The sequence below is a fragment of the Sphaerodactylus townsendi genome, linkage group LG04 (assembly GCF_021028975.2).
Source record: "Sphaerodactylus townsendi isolate TG3544 linkage group LG04, MPM_Stown_v2.3, whole genome shotgun sequence".
NCBI lineage: Eukaryota > Metazoa > Chordata > Lepidosauria > Squamata > Sphaerodactylidae > Sphaerodactylus > Sphaerodactylus townsendi.
The window spans coordinates 109,108,262-109,129,723 of NC_059428.1; the positions used below are offsets into that span (position 1 = coordinate 109,108,262).

The window sequence follows — 21,462 nt, forward strand, 5'->3', positions numbered from 1 at the left end:
TCTCCACCATCCTGGAACTGTCCTTCTCAGAACCACTGATTTTGCCAATCACTCCCGAGTTCCTGACACAGGGCCCTATCGTGCATCCCGATCCCACTTGGTTCAAGCTGACCGCATGGCTCTTGAATGGGCAAACCTGAGGAGCAAAGGTTATTCGGAAGAAGTTGCTGCTACAATCCTGACAGCCAGACACAGGTCCACAGTCAACATCTACAACTCCTCATGGAAGGCCTATGTCAGGTGGTGCCACCGCAAACAATTTGATCCCACAAATCCATCCATCTCCGTCATTCTGGAATTTCTGCAACAAGGATATTCAATGGGGCTCAAGTGTTCCACCTTACGCAGACAACTAGCGGCTCTCGCTACCGTTATTCCTTGTGTGGACAACAACCCTATTACCAGACATCCAGATGTCTTAAACTTCCTGAGAGGGGTAAAACTGTCCCAACCTGCGGTAGTCCACAGGTTTCCATCTTGGCGACTGAACGCCGTCCTGTCGGCACTCACTAGGTCCCCGTTCGAACCCATACAATCTGTACACATCAAATGGGTACGAATGAAAGCGTTGTTCCTAATCGCAATAACATCGGCCAGAAGAGTTGCGGAACTTCGTGCCCTTTCAGTAAATTCTAAATTCTGCGTTTTTCACCAGGATAGAGTATGCCTTCGTACAGATCCAACCTTCATTCCGAAGGTTAATTCTCCTTTTCACGTGCGCCAGGAGATCGTTATTCCAAACTTCATGCCGAATCCTTCTCACCCCAAGGAGAAATCATGGCACACCCTGGACGCGCGGCACGCCTTAAAGGCCTACATAATAAGGACAGAGGAATTGCGCAAGTCGGAGAGTATGTTCATCAACATCAGCCCGCCCAACTTGGGAACGCAAATGTCTAAGGCTGCGATCAGTAGTACCCTGAAAGCTTGCATTTGCGAAGCATACAAGGCATCAGACTTACCGATCCCTAGGGCGTCACTGCTCACTCAGTTCGCAACGCAGCGGCCAACGCTGCGTTCCGAAATCATGCATCGGTGGAGGACATCTGTAAGGCCGCTACCTGGTCTTCCATTTCCACCTTCATTCGTCACTATAAAATTCAGTCCCTAGCCTCGGCAGAATCGGCCTTTGGCAAAAGGGTGCTGGAGAGTATCATCGGGGAATAAAGAAACCCACCCGATTTCGGGACACTGCTCGGGGAGGTCCCACACAAGATGCCCCACTCCTACAGTAGAAGGATCCATTGGATACTCACCGTGAAGGGTCTTTCTACTGTAGGTAAGTGGGGCATCTTGGCCCTCCCTAGTTTCATTTGGTTCCCGATTTTACTCTCTTGGCCATTAACTAAATTCATGTTTTCAGACTGTTCAACGTTTAGGGTTGTTGTTGTTGTCGTTGTTATTACTGTTACTGCCGAGCCGTTGTTTTCTTCCCATTTTTTTTTGGTCATATGTTCCTGTGACGTTAAGTGCTATACTACTATGCCAGGAGGGGGTACTGAAGCAAATTGACCCCAAGACCTCACAGGAAGTACAGGGAAGAATTTCATCATTTCCTGCCTCTCTGCAATTGGTCGAGATCACACCCACACAAGATGCCCCACTTACCTACAGTAGAAAGACCCTTCACGGTGAGTATCCAATGGATCCTTCTAATATATCACTTTAAGCACAAATGTTGGGATAGAAGTAAGAATTCAAAGGGTATAAATGCGTTTATTTCTTGTATTATGCTCTTGCATGAATCTTTTCTGCTGATGGCAGTCATGTAACTAATGAACACAGAAGTGTGCAAATATTGCATTCAGTGCATGTTTTCTTGTGAATCCCTAATCCTTACCCTGAATCTGATACATCACGTTGGTGCTCTATTAGAGCATGGTTCTTGGGGTATAGTTAATTATGTTCTGTTCAACTTTTATAATGAGAAGCAACACTTTGTTAAGGTCATCTGAGTATGTGTTAATTTTTTGCAGGAATCCTAAACAGAGCCATGTCTTAACCCCATAGATTTTAGTGGTTTTAGAAGAGTGTTACTCTGCGCAGCATTGTACTGGAAATTACTCATCTCGTGCTTTAAATCCAGAACTGGATTAAGGCACTCTGAGACCCTAAACCTTGTAAAGTTAAGAGGCCCCACAGGATTACCAAAAATAGTAATTTTTAGTCATTCTGTTTGTATTTATAGGTCCTTCATAATCTCAGTCCCTAATCTATAGTTTACTTTGCTTTTGCATAGACCCGGCTCTGTTTAAATCAATGCGGTCTTGCTGTGGAACAGCTGGATTGTACAGCTATAATGTGTATTGGATTTGTCCATCATCACTGGCACTATTAAGAGTTACTTTGGCAAGTGTTTATATGTAGGTCAAAGCATCTAAGTCAGCTTAGTTCAAGAATTGATACTCAAGAAGGATAGTTGTCTCTAACTAATACAGCCTGTGGAAACAGAAGAAGCACATTGCCTTGCTGAAGGATTTATTTTTGAAGCCCGGATCCAACTTCTTCTTAGAGAGTAGTCCTTCTATTCTTTGTTCCTTTACCTGGAACAAAAAGATATTGTGGTTTTATTTTGCTGCTGTATAATGCTGAGCCACTAAGGCTATTTTTGGAGCATTGCTCTTCACCAGGTTCTGGGGACAGTAGGAAGCCGAAGTTACTAACTCTGTAATGGTCTGTCAAATGACACCGTGCTCCTACACAATGGTTAATGCACAGCACTTTATAAGAATTTTTGCCTGCCATGTTTGTAAGCACTCTAGCTCAGGGGTAGGGCTGATGGGAATTGTAGTTCCTGAACATCTGGAGAGCCGCAGGTTCCCTACCCCTGCTCTAGCTGCTATTCAGTTGCATTCTAAATCAGGGCTTGGAAGATAATTATGTATTGAAGTAAGTAGCTGATACAACTCTTGATGTTTTGATTATGCATTTTGCTGGTCCTCATTAGGGGGTTCTCTGTTCCGGGATATTAAATTCTGTGCATGTCTCCTTTCCCTCATTCCACTAAACGCTATCATTTGTATCTTGTTGCCCATTTCAGAAACGTATTTGAAGAGCAATTTTGTATTGCTTATTGTAGTACAGGCTATTGTTGGTGTTACTCACATTTTAGTGCCTTTGGGTGAGTTTACCTATGAATTCAAACTATTGTCTGGTTAACATTCTATGCCCATTATTGCTTTGTCATTACCGGTAATTGAGGACCTTTTGGAAATTTGTGAAAATTTATGGGAGAAAGGGTGGATTTTTAAAAAAAACTCTTGAGGTGATGCTTTCTTCTAAACTGTTTTGCTTTGTCAGGAGATTAGCTTTTTATAACATCTTTATGGTCAAGTAAGCAATTCTGTTTTTAAATTAAAAGGCATTAAAGAGATACAACTGGCTCTGAAAGATATGGAGAGTTATTCTGTGTCAAGTGTTGCTGATGTTATGATTTTGTGCAGCATGGAATATGTGTGAATGTGTGTTGATGTGCGCTCCTACCTCTCAGGGAACAACTTACTTCCCTTGACACCACAGTTGCTGACCTGAAGCAGTAGAGAGAGGCAGGGAGGAAAATACTTAATTATGCATTGTTTTTGTTAAACTAATTGACAACACTAGTGAAAAAGGGGGATTCAGCTTTCAGTGTGGACATTTGACATTGTCTTGAGCAAAATGCAGTTTAACTGCCATTCAGAAGGAAATTTGTGCTGTGGAAGAAAACTTGTGCATCCAAGATGAATGGCAGAGCAGTAGAATTTAGCGAAACATACTTTAAGCTATATTTATCTGAAATGCTCCTATATTGGCCTCTGTATTGTCTGGAAATTTCAGTACTTGCAGGCAGCAGTACTTTCCCAAGTCCTTTTTTTTAAAAAAAATTATTGTATCATTTGAACATTACAGTTTATATTAGTACTCTTCTTCATTCATTTTCAAACAATACATTTTCCCCTTTCCCCCCCTCCCCTTGTGTTTTCTTCATGATTTTATCAAACAAACAGCAGTAAGTTCATTCTTTGTGTGAAAGTGAAAAGTGATGGAGCTCCAAAGCAGCCTTAGAAAGGAAACCGAGAGTGTAAGAAATTGGAATAATCAGGGAGAGCAGCAGATCAAAGAGGTAGGCAGTCAGAGTAATACCTCAGTACATTTCAGTGCAGAACACTTCATAGCCCATCATTACTTAATTTTGGCTCCTACCCACCAGTTACACCCATGCACCTAAGAGAAATTTTTTGGGCAAGAAATAAGCGGAAGAGTGAAAGAAGACTGGGGCGGGGGTGTATGTTGCCTATCCTTTTTTTACCTTGGGGGATTATGTGTGGTGGTCTAGTTGCATTGATTCCCAGACTAGCATATCAGCTATGGTTTGGTCAGGTATCCAAGGAAAGACATTTGGCAAGGGAGTCAAATGTGATCCAACAGCAATTATAGGTTATAAATCCAAAGAGGCTGGGTCTTTTCAGCTACCTAGAACCCAGGGCACACATGTGGCAATTAGTCAGGGTAATCTAGTGCAAGTTGGTAGTGAAATTTGGTTCTCAAGTTATATATACTGAGCACAACAGCAAAACAAAGGTTTACTTTTGCAAGCTTGCAACAGGGAGGATAAAATCAAGGCAAGTTATAATTGGCATGTCTGATGGCCCAGGAGAAAGTTCAAAGTAGTTTGCAGGTTTCTTCTGCTTCAATTAGAGCAGGAGGCAGGAATTGGAGTCCTGAAAGAAGCTTGTTTGATCCTTTTGACTGAGAGTTGACTAAGAAGAATCCAATTGGTCTAGTTGAGTGAGAACTTTTGCGAACTAATCTTTGGTATGAAAGAAAGAAAGTCAGCTGTACAGCCTAGGTTTAAATTAAAATATGCTGGTTGTGTTGAGCTGGAGTCTGCTTCCCAGGACATTTACAAAGGCTCTGCCTACCTTGACTTTTTCCTTGATGGGTATCCATCGGTTCTGTGCTAAAATTCACTCATGCTGAGTGGCTAGTCCCAGCCTCATGTTTCTTTTACCAGCACGCCTCCTCTTTTTGCCTAGAGATTGTGTAAAATCTGGCAAATTGTTTGGATCTAATCAGATGCAAACCAAAAGGGAAGAGAAGCCAACAAAAATTGAGGCATATGTCTTAAAATAAAAACGACACTGATTTGTTGTATTACTTTGATTCGGCTGGAGACTAGCTGGGCATCAGAGACAAACTCTAATTTGCTTATAGTAGGGACAAGCTTGGCTTATTCCAGGGCTCATGTCCTTTTTTCATTTTCTTTTACCTCACTTGTGAAGTCATAATTGAAGGTGTCCTGTTTTGGGAAGTCATCAAACCACAGTTCTTTTAGATTCTGTATTGGATTTATTTGCCTTGACCTGGATAGCCTAGACTAGCTTGGTCTTGTCAGATCTCAGAAGCTAAACAGGTTCAGCCCTAGCTAGTATTTGGATGGGAGACCTCCAAGAAAGTCCAGAGTTGTTACTCACAGGCAGGCAATGGCAAATCACTTCTGAAAGTCTCTTGCCTTGAAAACCCTGCAGGGTTGCCATAAGGTTGCTGCAACCTGATAGCAAAAATAAAAATGGGAATAACTTGATCAATTTATTAACATTCTAATACCAATCTGTAAGCAAGAAACAATCTCCAGTTTATTCGCCTCAGTTGATCAATAAGCTACAGTTAGATAAAAGACTTTGTAAATCAAGAAACCTTACTGTGCCGGGCAGATGAGGGAAAAAAGTAGTATTTGACCGCAAACATAAACCGAGCTTATTCTGAAAAATAAATAAAATAAAATACAAGATGACCTCTAAAGGCAATGACAAACCACCACAAAAACATAGTTTGCCTAGTAGATGTCGTGATGTGACGTCACCCCCTAGATCAGTAATGACTTGGTGCTTGCACAGTGGGACTATCTTTACCTTTTTACCTAAGTGCAGCCTAACCTACACTTGTGCATTGTAGTGGCAGCACAAGCTAACCAGATCTGATTTGAAATGCTTTGTCTGTCATTCTAATTATACAATTGTTATATGTAACTTGCCACTTATTAAAATATCACACTTTTAGCTGAAGCATTTGCCTAGAACACACATCGAATGACTCAAAACGATGTCTTCCAGCCACTAGATGGAGTGATACGAATGTGTTTTAGTTAGAATGCTTTATTTATATTTTGAAAACAAGCTGCAAGGTTAATGTTCTTAGGGCTTAATAAGTTGATCATCTGACCCTTTTTTCACTTGGCATCTTCAGTGTTATACTTAAGGATATACATCATAGACCCAATTGTTAACACATATTCTACTAGCAACTAGCACTCTAAAGCAAGGCCCTTGTATTTCTGCTTTAAAATATAATTAGTGTGAACTAACATTTAGTTCCCAACATCATTTGGGGGTGGGGGATACAAATATGTATCTTCTGTGCATATACAACAGTTTCATCCCTGTGTACACACAGTGTCATAATGGAAAAGTTTTTAAATTTTGAATTACATTTTCTGTTATAATCATCATACATTCTAATAGCAAAGAGTTTCCTTGTGTGTAGACATTTAAATCTATGTCTCAGGCCATACTAACAGAAGGTAGATGTTTCACCAAATGCGGGAGGGACCCTTCAGATTTGCAGAAGAGTCTGACACTGAAAAAAGAGCGTTGTTTGCACAGGCGCAGACAAAATCCTACTTATTGACTGTGGCCAGACTGCTGATCAAGCAGATTGGAAGAGCCCTTATGGCTAAGCTGGGTGGGTTGGACAGGAGATGCTACTGAGGTGGTAAAGCTGGGCAGAATGTGGGGTGTTGCTGCCATGGGAAACTTTGTGTTGGCTGGGATGCAATTCTTGTGGTTCCCCTCTTGTATTTTTACAATTATAGCATGATGTGCACTAGGGATTTTTCCTGTTTCCCCCACATAAACACTTTTCTGTTTTAACATAACATCCAGTTTGAAGGTGAGTCCTACAAAATTACTGTTTTGTAATGTTTTGGGTTGGTTCTAATGTATTCTCCTGTTTTGTAAAGTTTTGGTTGGTCTTGAGGTATTATCCTGTAGAGTCTTTGATCTCTGTTTTATTATGGACCAAGACATGGTAATAGAGTTGCAACCTGGGCTGGTTGGACCTTTGTGGCCCCAGTAAAATGTCCTCTTCCACCCAAATCTTGGGCCATGCAAGCTTTACTTGTTTATGCTATTCTATTAAGTCACAGAAGGTAACATTTTTATTTCTACTTACATGAGTGAAGTGCTGTTTGGATTTGTGCAAACAAGTGCAGAATTGGGTGTAAGGACTGTTAATTTATTTGTTCAGCTGACTCCTGTGCCTGAAATATTTCAGATTCCTGGGCTCTAGTGAGAATGTTGAGCATGGCGGAAGAAACTACAGAGGGGGGCTATAATGATGAACAGACAGAGAAAGGGATGCAAGAAGAAGATGATTTAAGATTATGGAAACATGACTACATGTTCTCTGACATTCATGCTTAAAAACAGTAATAAGCATTTTTCCTATTTCTTGTTCTGTGATAGGCTATTTTGTGTGTTGGGGGGGGGAGCTTTATATTATGAACCATCTCCAGATTCTCCCACAATCCTCTTGATGTTCTCCTGGAGGCGGAGGCCATCTTGAATGGGTGGTTCTTTACCCTTCTCTGGGAGGCAGGAATCTATTTTTTCTAACTTCCTGTCCTTTTTGCCAGGCTCCATCTTTGCCAGTATTGTTCCTGCCTCTAACGGAGAGCCCGGATCTCTGCTAGGCTCCTATGCTTTTTTGCTTATATTGCTAATTCTTTGATCTTGTTTTTTCTGTGTACCTCTGATCACCTTCTGTTTCCTATAACTCTAAATGCAAATTCTTCTCCTGCCCTTTTCAATTTTCGGAATTCCTCTCTCTCTGGTGATTCCCGCCGAAACCTCTCCTTCAAGATGGCCAGAGAATTTTCTCCTCCGAGAGGGAAGGATTTCTCCTTGGCAAAGGAGGCTGCAGGGACCTTTTTCAAATCAGCAGCGGAGGCTACAAGGGCAGCCGTGGCCCGTGATGTCACTGCCCCTCCGGGAGATCGACAGACTGACCCGGAGGAGGCCCAACCACTTCACCCAGGAGACCGCCAGGCTGACCCAGGAGCGGTGAAGAAGGCGCAGAGTAAAAAGAAGAGGAGATGCGACGGGAACTCCAAGCCTCTCCACAAATCGCTTGCCTCCACCAACAGCAATCCCAATGAAGGGACCTCCAGAGATCATCCCAACTTCAAAAGGAATCCTTTCAGATCATGTCATGGGCAGAAAAACATCTCTCAATTCAGGCAGAACATATTCAGGGGACCCTCAACATCACAGCGGTCTGGCTGAGCAGACAGACAATCTCGGAAGCGGAATGGTCCCTCAAACGCAAAACTTTCCAGTCCATCACCAAGAAGTTCAGAAAGCCAATAGTGGACCTCTTTGCCTTCCCAGACAGTGCCCAAATTGTGAGGTTTATGATGAGGTACTTTCACCCCAGAGCCTTGGCTGTCGTGGTCTTGAGAAAGATTGTTGAAGAAAGAGCAACGTGATCATTGTGGCCCCATACTGGCCAAGACGCCTCTCATTTTTAATAATAATAATAAGCCTTTATTTGGCATAACAATAATCATAACAATAAAAAACCTGAGATAAAAGGTATACAGATACAAAGGTTTAAGATAAAAGGTATACAAATACAAAGGTTTAAGATAAAATATAAATTATTGATTGTGCATCACCTCCAGTAAAAATTGTGCAACCAATTCACAAGTTTCATTGTCAGAATTGTCCAGAAGAAAAGGAAGTCTACTTGATTCTTCCATTTCACTAGGTATCCTAGAAAGAATGTTGGAATATTTTGATCTGATATTAGCAGATTTAGGGCAGCAAAGCAGTTGATGTGCCAATGTTTCAATTTGTTGTTCACCACAAGAGCATACCCTTTCGCTCATTTCCAAGTTGTTAAATCTACCACGCAATAAAGCGGAGGGGAAAACATTGAAGCGAGCAAGTGTGAGGGCTCTTCTCTGCATTGGATTAGTCAAAAAATACAAATAGGGAGCCATCCTGTTTTGATATAGGGGGCCTCTCATTTTTGGTGCTACAGGAGCTAGTGGTCAAGCACCCGGTCCATCTACCATTCTCTCCAGACCTTCTGATCCAGGAATCACTCTGGCACCCGAGGCCAGAGTGGTTCAGTTTGAGTGTGTGGCTGTTGAGAGGGAAAGGCTGAAGAAAACAGGGTATTCCGAGAAGGTCATAACCACTCTATTAGTGTCCCGCCGCCAAGCTACAGTCCGCATAAACAATTCCTCCTGGAAGACCTTCGTCCGTTGGAGTAGACGACATCATCTTGATCCAGAGCATTTATCACTGTCTTCTGTCTTGGATTTCCTACAAGACGGCTTCGAACGTGGTCTGCGCTGCACCACACTCCAGTGGCAGGTGGCAGCCCTATCTACCGTATGGTCCACCTTTCGAGGTTTCCAGGCTTCCGTCATCCGGATGTCACTAGATTCCTCAAAGGAGTGCCTCAGAGTCAGCCTCCACAACTGCACAGGTTTCCCTCCTGGAAGCTGCACTCAATCTTCTCAGCACTTACTGCTTCGCCATTCAAGCCCATCCAAACAATTCATCCGCGTTGGCTAAGGATGAAACTGTTACTCCTCATAGCCGTCACCTCAGCGAGAAGGGTCTCAGAACTTAGAGCCCTCAAAGTTATGCACCTTCCATCGTGACTGGGTAGTGCTGCGCATGGACCCCACCTTCAAACCAAAGGTGAGCACAGAATTTCATCTGCACCAGGAAATTGCTCTCCCTAAGTTCTACCCAGAACCCTCTCAGGAAAAGGAATGACTCTGGTATAATCTGGACGTGCACCAAACCCTTAAAGTGTTCATCCTCAGGACCGAACATATCAGTAAAACAGACAATTTGCTTATCAATGTCTCTCCTCCAAATGTGGGATGTCAGATATCCACAGCGGCCATCAACTTGACATTCAAGGCATGCATAATTGAGACGCACAGCCAAGGGACTGCCAATCCCTCCCAGGATTATGGCCCATTCGATACAAAGTGCAGCTACTAATGTGGCTCTTTGTTATCAGGCTTCAGTGGAGGACATATGCAAAGCTGCTATCTGGTCCTCAACATTATCCTTCATCAAACACTATAAATTAAAGTCTTGGGCAAATGCCCAAATGCTCTTTGGTAGAAAGGTCTTACAACATGTGCAGGAGGACTAGCGATGACCCACCAATTTTTGGGACACTGATCAGGGAGGTCCCATTCAAGATGGCTCCGCTTCCAGGAGAACTACCCATTGGATAATCACCATGAAGGGTCCTCCTCCTGGTAGGACAGAGGCCATCTTGGCCCTCCAATGGTCATTGCTAGCACTTCTACTTTGTGTTGCTCTTCAACACTTATGATCCCTACTGTTTGTTCTAACTAGTTACTCTGTTCATTACCTGTTACTTGTTTCTTTCTGTTAGACTTGTATTCTATTTAGTGTTCAGAGACTGCTGGTCAAGTACTGGCAAAGATGGAGCCTGGCAAGAAGCACAGGAAGTTAGAAAAAAAATCCTGCCTCCCAGAGAAGGGGTAAAGAACCACCCATTCAAGGTGGCCTCCGTCCTACCAGGAGAAGGACCCTTCAAGGTGAGTATCCAATGGGCTGTTCTCTCCCTCACCAGTAGATCCTGTCAGCTGTTTATGTATTAATTGCCTCCTGCTTAAGGAAAAAACCTTCAATCTAGTAAATTCCTCACGAGGCCAGTCAATCCAATAATAGATGGGGGCTTGTGGTGTTTGTTTGCAGTGCTCTCTGAGGGAGAAACCAGGTATAAATGTGCCTCATACATCTCAAGTAGCCTTGGTTAGCTTTGGGGCTGTGTAGGGCAGAGAGAGTGTGTTCAGTCTTTTCTACCACCACTGACTTTCACTAATCAAAACTGGCCTCCCCATTTTGTTGTTGCTTTATAAAAATCCACCTTTTTTCCTTCTAAAATGCTAACAGCAGACTGGGGGAGTTTGTTTTGCTCATGAAAACTGAGCAGATGTTGAAGGGTAACGTTTTTTTCTCCATTTCCCGTACACTCTATGGCAAATTGAGGCTTCAAGAGCCTTCCATTTGCATTTTTATAGAAGTGATGCATAATCTTTATCATGTCTGAATAAATCTTCAGCAGAGTAGTTCCTAGTTTGTTTTGATCCTGGTTGCCCCTGTACAGCACTTATACTTCTCTTTCATACTACTAATTTAATACTAAATGGACAGACAGATGCTTATGACAAAAAGTGATGTAAAATCATCACAATTTAAAATGTTTTAGTCATTGTTACAAGGATTATGAACAAGCTCGCTGCATACATCATAATCAATTTAAAAATTTGTATTTTAAAGAAGATGTTAATCTTGACTTGCTGTTCCAGTATATATTGTGGTTAGAATCATAGAGTTGGAAGAGACCACAAAGACCATCAAGTCCAACCCCATTCCATGCAGGAACAGTTAATCAAAGCACCCCTGACAGATGGCCATCCAGCTGCCAAAGGAGGAGACTCCACTACACTCCAAGGAAGTGTATTCCACTGTCAAGCAGCCCTAACTGTCAGGAAGTTCCTCCTAATGTTTAGATTGAAGCTTCTTTCCTGTACCAGGAGTGCCAAAGGTTCGCCGCCACTGTCCTAGTCTCTGGAGCAGCAAAAAACAAGCTTGCTCCCTCTTCAACATGACATCACCTCCAATATTTAAACATGGCTTTACCTCTCTGTCAAACTAAACATACCCAGCTTCCCTAGTCTCTCCTCATAGGGCATGGATTCCAGATCTTTTACCATTTTGGTTGCCCTCCTCTGGAACCGTTCCAGCTTGTCAATATCCTTTTCGAATTGCAGAACTGACCGCAGTATTCCAGGTGAGGTCTGATCAATGTAGAATAGAGAGGTACTATTACATCCCTTGATCTAGAGTAGACACTATACTTCTATTCATGCATCCCATAATTGCATTGGCTTTCTTGGCTGCCGCATCACACTGCTGACTCATGTTCAGCTTGTGGTCTACTAAGACTCCCAGATCCCTTTTGCATGTAGTGTTGTCAAGCCAGGTGTCACCCATCCTGTATCTGTGCATTTCATTTTTTCTGCCTAAGTGGAGTATCTTACATTTATCTCTGTTGAAGTTCATTTTGTTAGCTTTGGCCCATCTCTCTAACCTGTCCAGGTCATTTTGAATCCTGACTCTGTCTTCTGGGGTATTAGCTACTCCTCCTAATTTGGTGTCATCTTAAATTTGATTAGCATGCCCTCTATTTCATCATTCAAGTCATTGCTAAAAATATTGAATAGCAACGGGCCCAGGACAGAACCCTGTGGCACCCCACTAGTCACTTCTCTCCAGGATGAAGATGAGCCATTGATGAGCACTCTTTGGGTTCGGTCAGTCAACCAATTGCAAATCCATCTAACAGTAGCATTGTCCAGTCCACATTTTACTAGCTTACTTGCAAGAATGTCATGGGGCACCTTATCAAAGGCTTTACTAAAATTTAGGTACACTACATCAATAGCATTCCCTTTGTCAGGCGTGTCACACAAAAAGAGATTAGGTTAATCTGGCATGATTAGGTTTTGAGAAACCCATGTAGATTTTTAGTGATCACACTGTTCCCTTCTAAGTGTTTAAACAACTTAGTATACTTGAGTGTTGCATATTCTGTAACCAAGTATGTTTAATATTGGCTGGCGGAAAGAGTGGCGGCTGGGAAAGAACATTGGAGATAAATGCTGGCCTGGATATTGTTTTTTTTAAAATTAATATTTACATCCATAGTTGTAACTTTGTTCTAATTACATTGATATAAGTCCCATTGATCTTGATGGGAGTCATTTTCTTGGATACCTGAAGCTGTGTTTTAGCTTTTACTCAATGAATGATTATAGTTCTTGTGCAGAAGGGAGGAAGCAAAATGAATATTGACAATCTTTTGCTCTCTGTTGATTTTCTACTAGTAGCACAGGCATATATATGCTTTTTTGAAGCAGACTTATACAGTGCCATGTGTTAAAGTGTTTCCATAGCAGCAGTAGGTGGGATATTTCTCTTAAATTTTGATTGGGGTGTGAGTCTTCTTGTCAAGTTTTTCTCAATGCAATGCTGAAGAAAATACATTTAGGTCAAGCAGCGAAACATCGTCTACTGGTACGAACTCCATGCTGAGCATTCTGAGAGAGGCTTTTTCTTACAGCAGATGAGGGTTCTTTGTGCCTGGCTGCAGAAACGGAAGCGGTATCTTTGCTTGAATTGTGAATAGAATTTAAGGATGAAACCAAAGAGATTTCTTTAACAGTGTTGCTTTCAGCCCGCTTGTATTGACATTTTAGAGAGAATCCTGTTGAGAAGATTGCACTGTAAGGCGTGGCTTTTGTGGAAACCTGCTGAATTTTTGCCACTTAGCTAAAATTACAATGCAGTGACTGATGACATTTAGTCTAAATAGATACTACGTGCCAGACTTGGCGAAGATGGTAGAGAAAACTATTCTTGCGAGACAAAAAATATTCTGCAAATAGTCTGCTAGAAATTCAATTTTGAATGTATTTGGAATGGGTTGCACTGCTAGCGTGATTCTATTTAAAGGTATTCGTACAGTTATTGAAAGAAACTGTTCCTATATTTGCAAATATCAAGGAGAGAATAATGTTTTGGAATATGCAGTGCCTACTTTGATGAAAGAAGACTCCGGAATACTGATCCATTCATTCCTGGTAAATGTCGATTTGTTTTATGAAGATCTTTGATCAGTGTAATGTGGTTGTATTGATATCCAGTGTTGCTGAAACTGTCCAACCTACAATGTATTCTGTTAGCACTATAAATGCCTTTGGAATAGGTGTGGCATTTTACATGCTACTGTTCTTATAGGAGTGTTTGTAGAAAACATTAAGAGGTATCTGTGTAGAAATGCTTAAAATATTAAAAAATTATATTTTTATATTCAGAACCATATCTTTGGAGATGCAGATGTTGCTGTACTAAGCTATTATTTGGAACCAAGCATGGGGGTGGGGGGCGGAACCAATTGTGTTAATCTTGCATACAATACACAGAAGACAGGTTTAAGCAGGTCTACTCAGAAATAATTCCATTTTATTCAGTTGGGCTTACTTCCAGGAAAGTGTTCTTATCATTGCCACCTAAAAGTATGTGCTTGTGACAATGAGCAAAATGCAACCGGGGTGGGGGGTAAGTGAAGCGAGAGCTATTCAAAGTCTTTATATTTATATGTAGATGCTTTTTGGATTGGTAATATTTGATTCATTGGACAGTGATACTGATTGGCAACTGTTAAGGTATAGTAACATTAATTTTTATTAGGCTTATTGTAATTGTACTCTAGCTAAATGGAAAATTTAGTGATATGAGATATTTGCCTAGAAGTCTAACAGTAGTGCATGAGAAGACATGACTTTTATTTTTAAAAGTGTTTTAGATTTAATATAACAGTATAAATTCTAGTTCCTTTCTGTTCATGAACATGACTGTCAACCAAAATGGCATGTTAGCCTGGAAATGTATTTTTATATACAGTCTTTCATCAGTGTTTTTGGAAAATACTTTGCTTTAAGAATTGTTAGAGTTAGGGTTAGTGGTTGGTTGGTTATTCCCTTAATCCATTGGATATTCGTCTTTATTATTTCCCACATTTCCAACGAAATGAGAAAGCAGTGAGCAAATCTGACTTTAAGAAATTTTTCTGCACTTCCAGTGCTGAAAATGATGATCCTGCTCTATGAGCTAGTTGAAAAATATACTGTGTCAAAGAACTGACTTTGGATCTATATTGAATATTTCAATCAGCTAGTTTTAAAATGTCGGTGTCATAGGTTACGATGGTCATACAGATCATTTGTACAGGTCAATAGTTGTCACTTTGTGGTTCATGGAGTGTCACATTTTCAATTACCATCAACCAAAAGAGCCACTTGACTACTCCATAACCTATGACCACCCCACTAAACAGACACATACAATAATTTATTAATATTAAATATAAACTAGAACCTTTTAAGTCAACAAAGTACTTGCATGCCTGTAACCTTGTTTCTCCCCACCATTATAGAAACTTGGGAACAGTCCTCCCTCCCACAATGTGCAAAACTGCATTACATTTTCCCTGCTTTCCGCCCATGCCCTACCCCTAGGACCAGGCTCTTCCTTCTTCTCTCTGACTCTTCCTTCCTCTTTAAGACCTCCATTAGCTCACGCTGTCCTCCACCAGCCCTTCTACCTCCTCAGCCTCTCCCCTGCCCTGGACCTCAAGGTAAGCACGGTTCTGGGGTACTGTTGGGCGGTGACTTTCCACCTGCAATCTGGAATGTGGAAAGTCGTGAAATGGGAGGGAGGGTGTACTCTCTGTTCTTTCCTTCTGTCTTCTCAGTCTAAAGCACAGAATGTCATGTAGGAGAGTGAGATTACCAACCCCCCCAGAGAAGGGTCTGCTGGCTGTATGGAAGAGAGAATAAAATCACCACCATCTCACTTAAGGTTGCCAGGCCTATGCCTGATAATCCCATGAGCATTTGGGAATGGTGTCTGGGAAGTGGAAGTATCATGCAAAGTGGTGACATCGCTTCTGGATGAAGATACAGAAGTGACATTACTGGCATTACATGCACAAAACTGCCTTATATTGAATCAAACTATCAGTCCATGAAAGTATTATCTATTCAGACTGGCAGAGCTGTCCAGAGTCTTAGATAGAGGTCTTTCACTGCCTGGTCCTTTATAAAACATTTTTATTGTGTGGTTTTTTAACATCTACAACAAAAAAGAAGAAAATCGGGGGGAAAGACACCAGTGATCTAACCACCCTATTCTACTTACATGACAAATATTAATACTACACAGATAGAGTACATATACCTAGATGACTTTCCACCCATATTCTGCTGACAGTCTTATTCATCACATTTCTTCATTGTTTGTGAAACTTCTAGTGCCAATCTTTGGCACTCATTATTGACATAATTCTTTGGCACTCATTATTGACATAATACTTTGTTGTCCCTTGAAAGTGAAGAAAACTCCTTTCCATCTGAGCCATGAAAATCTTATCTGTTTTTTTCTTAAAATGTTTACTAGAAATGCATAATCTTTCCTTTTCCATAAGACTCTTAAGGGATTTCTGTCATGGTCAGTGACAGTATAAATTCCTCTCATGGTCAGTGAAGGTATATATTTTATGGAGTGGGTTTGGGGGGACCACGCCCCACCTGGCCCTGGGGGCGTGGCCATGCCTCCCCAAGCCCCGCCCCTGGCCTCAATGCTTATAAAAGCAGCTCTCTGAGACCAGGGATGACAGATTCCTCTGCCCCACCCTCCGCCTCCCCCATCATCTGGGCTCCCAGCTGGCAGTCCCTTCTGCCCTCCCCTCCGGGCAGAGGCGTAGCTATGGAAAATGGAGCCCGGTGCAAAATCTGAGTTTTGCACACACACACACTCCCCCATGGGTGGCCACTGTGATGCTGGAATACACCCCCAAACAGCATCACTTTCAATGGTGTTTAAACTAGGGAGTCCAGATTCTTCTTTTAAATCCACCTTAAAGGGAGAATCTGGGGTCCCCAGTTAAAACAACATTGAAAGTGATGCTGTTTTGGGGTAAATTCTCCCCCACCCTGAAACAACAACTTTCAATGTTTAAATTGGGGACCTCAGATTCTCCCTTTAAATTTAAGCCGAAGGCGGTGGATTTAAAAGGAGAATCTGGGGAAAATTGGGGGGTACCTGCTGTGAGGGGTGCAACTGTTAAGCTAGTAGCACCAAATTTTCGGGTATCTTTAAGAGACTCCCCTGATGATAACACTCAGGTTTGGTGAAGTTTGGTTCAGGGGGTCCAAAGTTATGGACCGTCAAAGGTGTAGCCCCCATCTTCTATTAGCTCCCATTGGAAACAATGGGGGATGGGGCACCCTCTTTGGGAGTCCATAACTTTGGACCCTCTGAACCAAACCTCATCAAACCTGGGTGAGAGTCTCCCAAAAAATTCCTGAAATTTTGGTGCTGCTAGCTAGCCTAAAAACTGCATCCCCTGCAGGCCAAAAACTAAAAAACACTAAAAAAATACAAAAAAAACCACAAACGGGGGGGCGGAGCTTCGGACATGTAATGGGGGGTTTAAACCTGGGAACTCCCCCTTACCTACGTCCTTGCTCATGGTGATGTTGTCTTTGTCTTCTGTCTTGATGGTTGATTTCTTGTGTATTTTCAGAATCTGATCTTCCATTTCTTTAGAGTAGAAATAAAGTCTCTACACAATCCTTGATAAAAAAGAATTGGGAATTAAAATTAAATACAACTATAAAGGATAATGATTGGAATAAAATATTTAAGCAAGTCCCATTTAAGTCAATTTCAAGAATGTGCAAGAATATGGGTGCTTCCAAAATTCTGGTTAGGATTTATTATGTAATAAAAGTCAGAAATTATTTATTTATGGGTTAAAGGGGCTTCCAAAATGGTATTATATTTTGGTTAGGATTTATTATAGAATAAACTTCAGAAATAAAACTTGTTGGAATGGCTGTGGGAAATTGGTGACTTTTATACACATGTTGTTGTCCTGTCCCATGATAAGAAAGTTTTGGGAAGCTATTTTTGCTGAGATTAGTAGAATAATAAAAAAAAACTGATGATCAAATTAGCCCTATTAAACTTATTTTCTAATGGAAATGAGCACTGTAAGCAGAAAACACTCATACATTTTTAATTAGTATTGGCCAGGATGGTCATTGCCGCAAACTGGAAAAATGCAAATAATATTTCGATGGAGAGAGATGGTGGCTTAAAATTAGGAATGTTATAGTACTAGAAAATTAACTAATATTAGAATAATATAAGGAAGAAAAAAGGAAGATGGAATAATCTTGTAATATATTTAATAGGATTTCCAGAATTGAAAAGATGTGATCATTTTTAATATGTTGAGCACGGGTCCTGGGAATAGTAATTTGAATATAATTTGTATTTGTGCAGAATGTATAGAATGTAAATGGAATTATTGCCAACGATGGAAGATTTCTTTTTCTATTTCTTTTTTTAATGTGCCTTTTATTGGCTAACAAATGTTTTGTGTAATTTCTTCATTTCCTCAATTAAAAAAAAGAACTGTGAGTTCTGGAGGCCTTCTGGAAGACTGGAGAAGACTGGGGATGTGTCAGGCCCTGTCTGATTCAGGATGGGACAGGGGAGCCCATGTGCCTCTTGGCATATTGTATGTTGCCTTTTAGGAGGCTGGAGGGAGTACGATACCCACATTAACACACTGTTTGAAAACCACGGTCTTAAATCAGTATGGTTGCAACAGTTACAGAAAAATAATGGATTGGTTTCTATTGAAATTTTTTGCATGGGAATTTCCCCCTCCTGAATTTCTCCCTCCCACACCTGAAGTAACCCCTGAAATGCTACTGCTGGAGGATGAGGGACTGCTAGAAGTAGCATGAGGAAGGCGCTGAAGGGCCTCTTCAGCAAGTGGGAAATGGGCAAACATTGCATTCCCCAGTTTTTTCAACACTGTTGAAATATGCATATATCACCGTGATTACTGTATTTAAAATTTATTAAGTTCCTCTTACTCTGTACACTCTCAAGATTGTGGGGTTTTTTTTTGTAAGCTTAGGTTTACTATGGCAATGGGCAGTTCATCTCAGAAATGCACATTTGAGAAAGTGGTTGTGATTCCCCTAATGTTAGTTATCTGGAAGAAGCAGGGGCAGCAGCCTCTTATCTAGAGGAGCCTGGAAGGAGGACAGTGCAGGTGAGGCTGCCCTAGAAGAGCTCTGTCAGGGCTGAGCAAGGCAGCCCCCACATTGCAAGTGGCAGCTAGAAGCAGTCGCTAACATCCAGTTGCTAACTTTGAGACCACTCTGGCCGGTGTGGGACTTGGTGATGTGGTTTCTGGGTGCCACCTGGCATCAGGTAAGATGTTAACAACAAAAAGGAAAAGTAGATCAACAGGCAAGCTGAATGTTAGTTGAAATTCAACATTCAAACAGGAAGGCTGGAGAGTAGAGGCAGAGGCAGGAAGGATAAAGTGAAGGCAGCCAGAAAGTTGCTAGAGGATACTGTCATGGTGAAAGAGAGAGGCAGGTGAATCCAAAGGAGAGAACGAAGAAGGTAAGGTTGAAGAAACCAGGTTGGTAGAGGCCAAGAGTAAAGGGGCAAGGGGGATAATCCTGAGTCAGAGGGCTTCCCTGAAGTGTGTTAGAGTTGGAAGATGTTGCTCTAATCATTGGGGCTGGTTATACCCTGAAAACTGCAATAAATCCCTTGATAAGCTAAACAGTAGCTGTTTCTTCTTGCATTAGCTATCAAGAGTGGGTTAAACATGCCCCTGTCACAGTTATAAATAATAGATTTCTTGTGTAGTTTCTCGTGGCCTGATATGAAGTTGATGTTCTGTAGCTTTTCAGTACAATAGTAAATGGGTTCACACATTTTAAACTGGGCAGTTGCTAGTTCAGGGTGTAAAATATTGACAGACAATGCATTCTTTTAGTGTTTGTAACGTGCGCCATTACAATTCATGCACTTGTCTTATAGTACCTTGTCTGGTTACAACTTATCTCCTGCGCTAATATAACACTCCAGTTTGCCTATTTTAGTACTCCCCTTCCCAATTATGTGTTATAAATATGATAGCACTGTGTGAAGCCTTCCCACTAAGAGGAGTCGTTGTTAGGTAGTGTGCTCACTTTTTAACTTCCGACTAGTTGGACAATATGTAAGCATTGTTTAGCACCATGGCACTGAGCCAATGACTATGGAGAGCTCAATCAATGCATTTAAGTCCAAGCAATAGCATGTTCAGAAAAACTAATTGTATGAACGCCATCCATATAATTTGCTAGTTTGTCATTCTACTACTGACCACTGTAGCAGAAATCAGCTATTTGCCTAGCTGGTAAGGTTCTGCTACCAGCTATGTGTGTGGCTCAACAGCAGTTACCAACGTTGTATGCTACATGCACAACTAATGCTTTGAGACAGAAAACAGAAGATCTGTGCACACATTTTCTACAGGAGTTAGGAGCAAAAGCAGTCATGGCATCTGCATGTAGTATCCTCAAGGTTATGACAGCAGTTAGCACTAAATTGGGCAAGAATTGTTCAAACCCCAAATTTTATAGCAAAGTGTGTATGGGCGAAAACAGTCTCATACAGTCGCAGTAGGATTAGCATCTTATTTGGATATTGAATTAAATGTTACAACACTGCAAAGAACTCATCAGTAGTGTGTTGCCATAACATATGTGGCATATTTTGTGGATCTAATTGGTCATAGTTAAACACACATGAAATTATCACTCTGTAATGCTCTGTAAAATGTTTACACTATACATTTGAAATGAGTCTTTTAAAAAATCCCAAAAATAGACTATTTCATAGAAAGTTGCTCACCAAAATTTCATATCTTTCTGTTAAGAAAAATTATGGAGAAGTTCTTAAGAACAGGTGACCCCAGATTTTGCGAGGGGTTCCCCTCTTGCATTTTATATCTCTAGGAATGCTTCTTACTGATTAGTTTGCTTCACCAGCTCCAGTTGTTGCTGCAGACAGCATACCTGGTATTCTTGCATGTATGGTGGAATTATATGAACATATTTGCTATAATGTACTTTACACAGAGCTCCCTATAAAGGTAGTTTGGAGACACTAACTTTTTTTCAAATGTGATGGCAAGAATGCTGATATGCATGCAAAAGCTGTGCTATATCAACTTCACTTGTGTCCATTTCGTTTCTGGGCTAGGGTTGTTAGCTGGCAACTGATGGGAGACTTACATTGTGGTGGAAATCCTCTATAGCATTTTAGAGGGCATGTAGTGAGATGACATGCTAGCATTCACTCCAAACTTAACTAATACAAAGTGCTGGTTTTATTCTTTTGTAAAACCATTAAATGGCTTACGTCTCAAATATCTGAAGGAGTTCTTTTGCTTCCGCCCGTATGGGTGAGAGTGAGGAAGAGCCTGGTGGCTTGCTAGCAGCAGTTGAATTTCAGCTGACTACTCTTCTTACTTAGGGTTGCTCTGCACTGCTTCCAAGGCACCATTCCTTGGAAGCAGTGCAGAAAATTATGTTATTGTCCAGATCTTAATTCCCAGTGACTCGTGTTTTTAAAGAAGTGAAAATTCTGACAGTTTGTGTGGACACATGTTTATATGAAGAGCTGGATGACTGCCAAATGTTAAAGCAGTTAGATGTATCAGAATCTGGAAGTAAACTGTATCTTTCATGGGAGTATGCATAAGGCCTTCAGAGGATTACTGCCATTGAAATTATCTGCAGTAATTGGAATGGCTGCAATAATTCTTGGATGAAGTTGTTGACTTACTTGTCTTGTGAAGTTACTGCATGAGGACTGAGTTTGTTTATATGTGCATGGGTCCTGATTTGAAGCAGCATCTTGAATTTAA

General features: G+C 41.3%; 1 protein-coding gene across 22 annotated transcripts in view; it reads left to right on the forward strand.

Moving 5' to 3' along the window:
* The window catches only part of DOCK9 (dedicator of cytokinesis 9), a 172,488-nt gene that overhangs the window by 17,110 nt on the left and 133,916 nt on the right, over positions 1 to 21,462 (forward strand). For 11 of the 22 annotated variants that reach the window (XM_048492436.1, XM_048492441.1, XM_048492442.1 and 8 more), the window contains exon 1: positions 13,484 to 13,747. The exons of 5 other annotated variants lie outside the window; for them this stretch is intronic. In XM_048492436.1, coding sequence (XP_048348393.1) covers positions 13,586 to 13,747 — 162 coding nt within the window. In that variant the 5' untranslated portion in view covers positions 13,484 to 13,585. Of the gene's footprint in view, positions 1 to 13,480; positions 13,748 to 21,462 lie in introns of those variants that run through there. 6 more of the 22 variants (XM_048492454.1, XM_048492437.1, XM_048492452.1 and 3 more) reach the window with 3 other exon arrangements.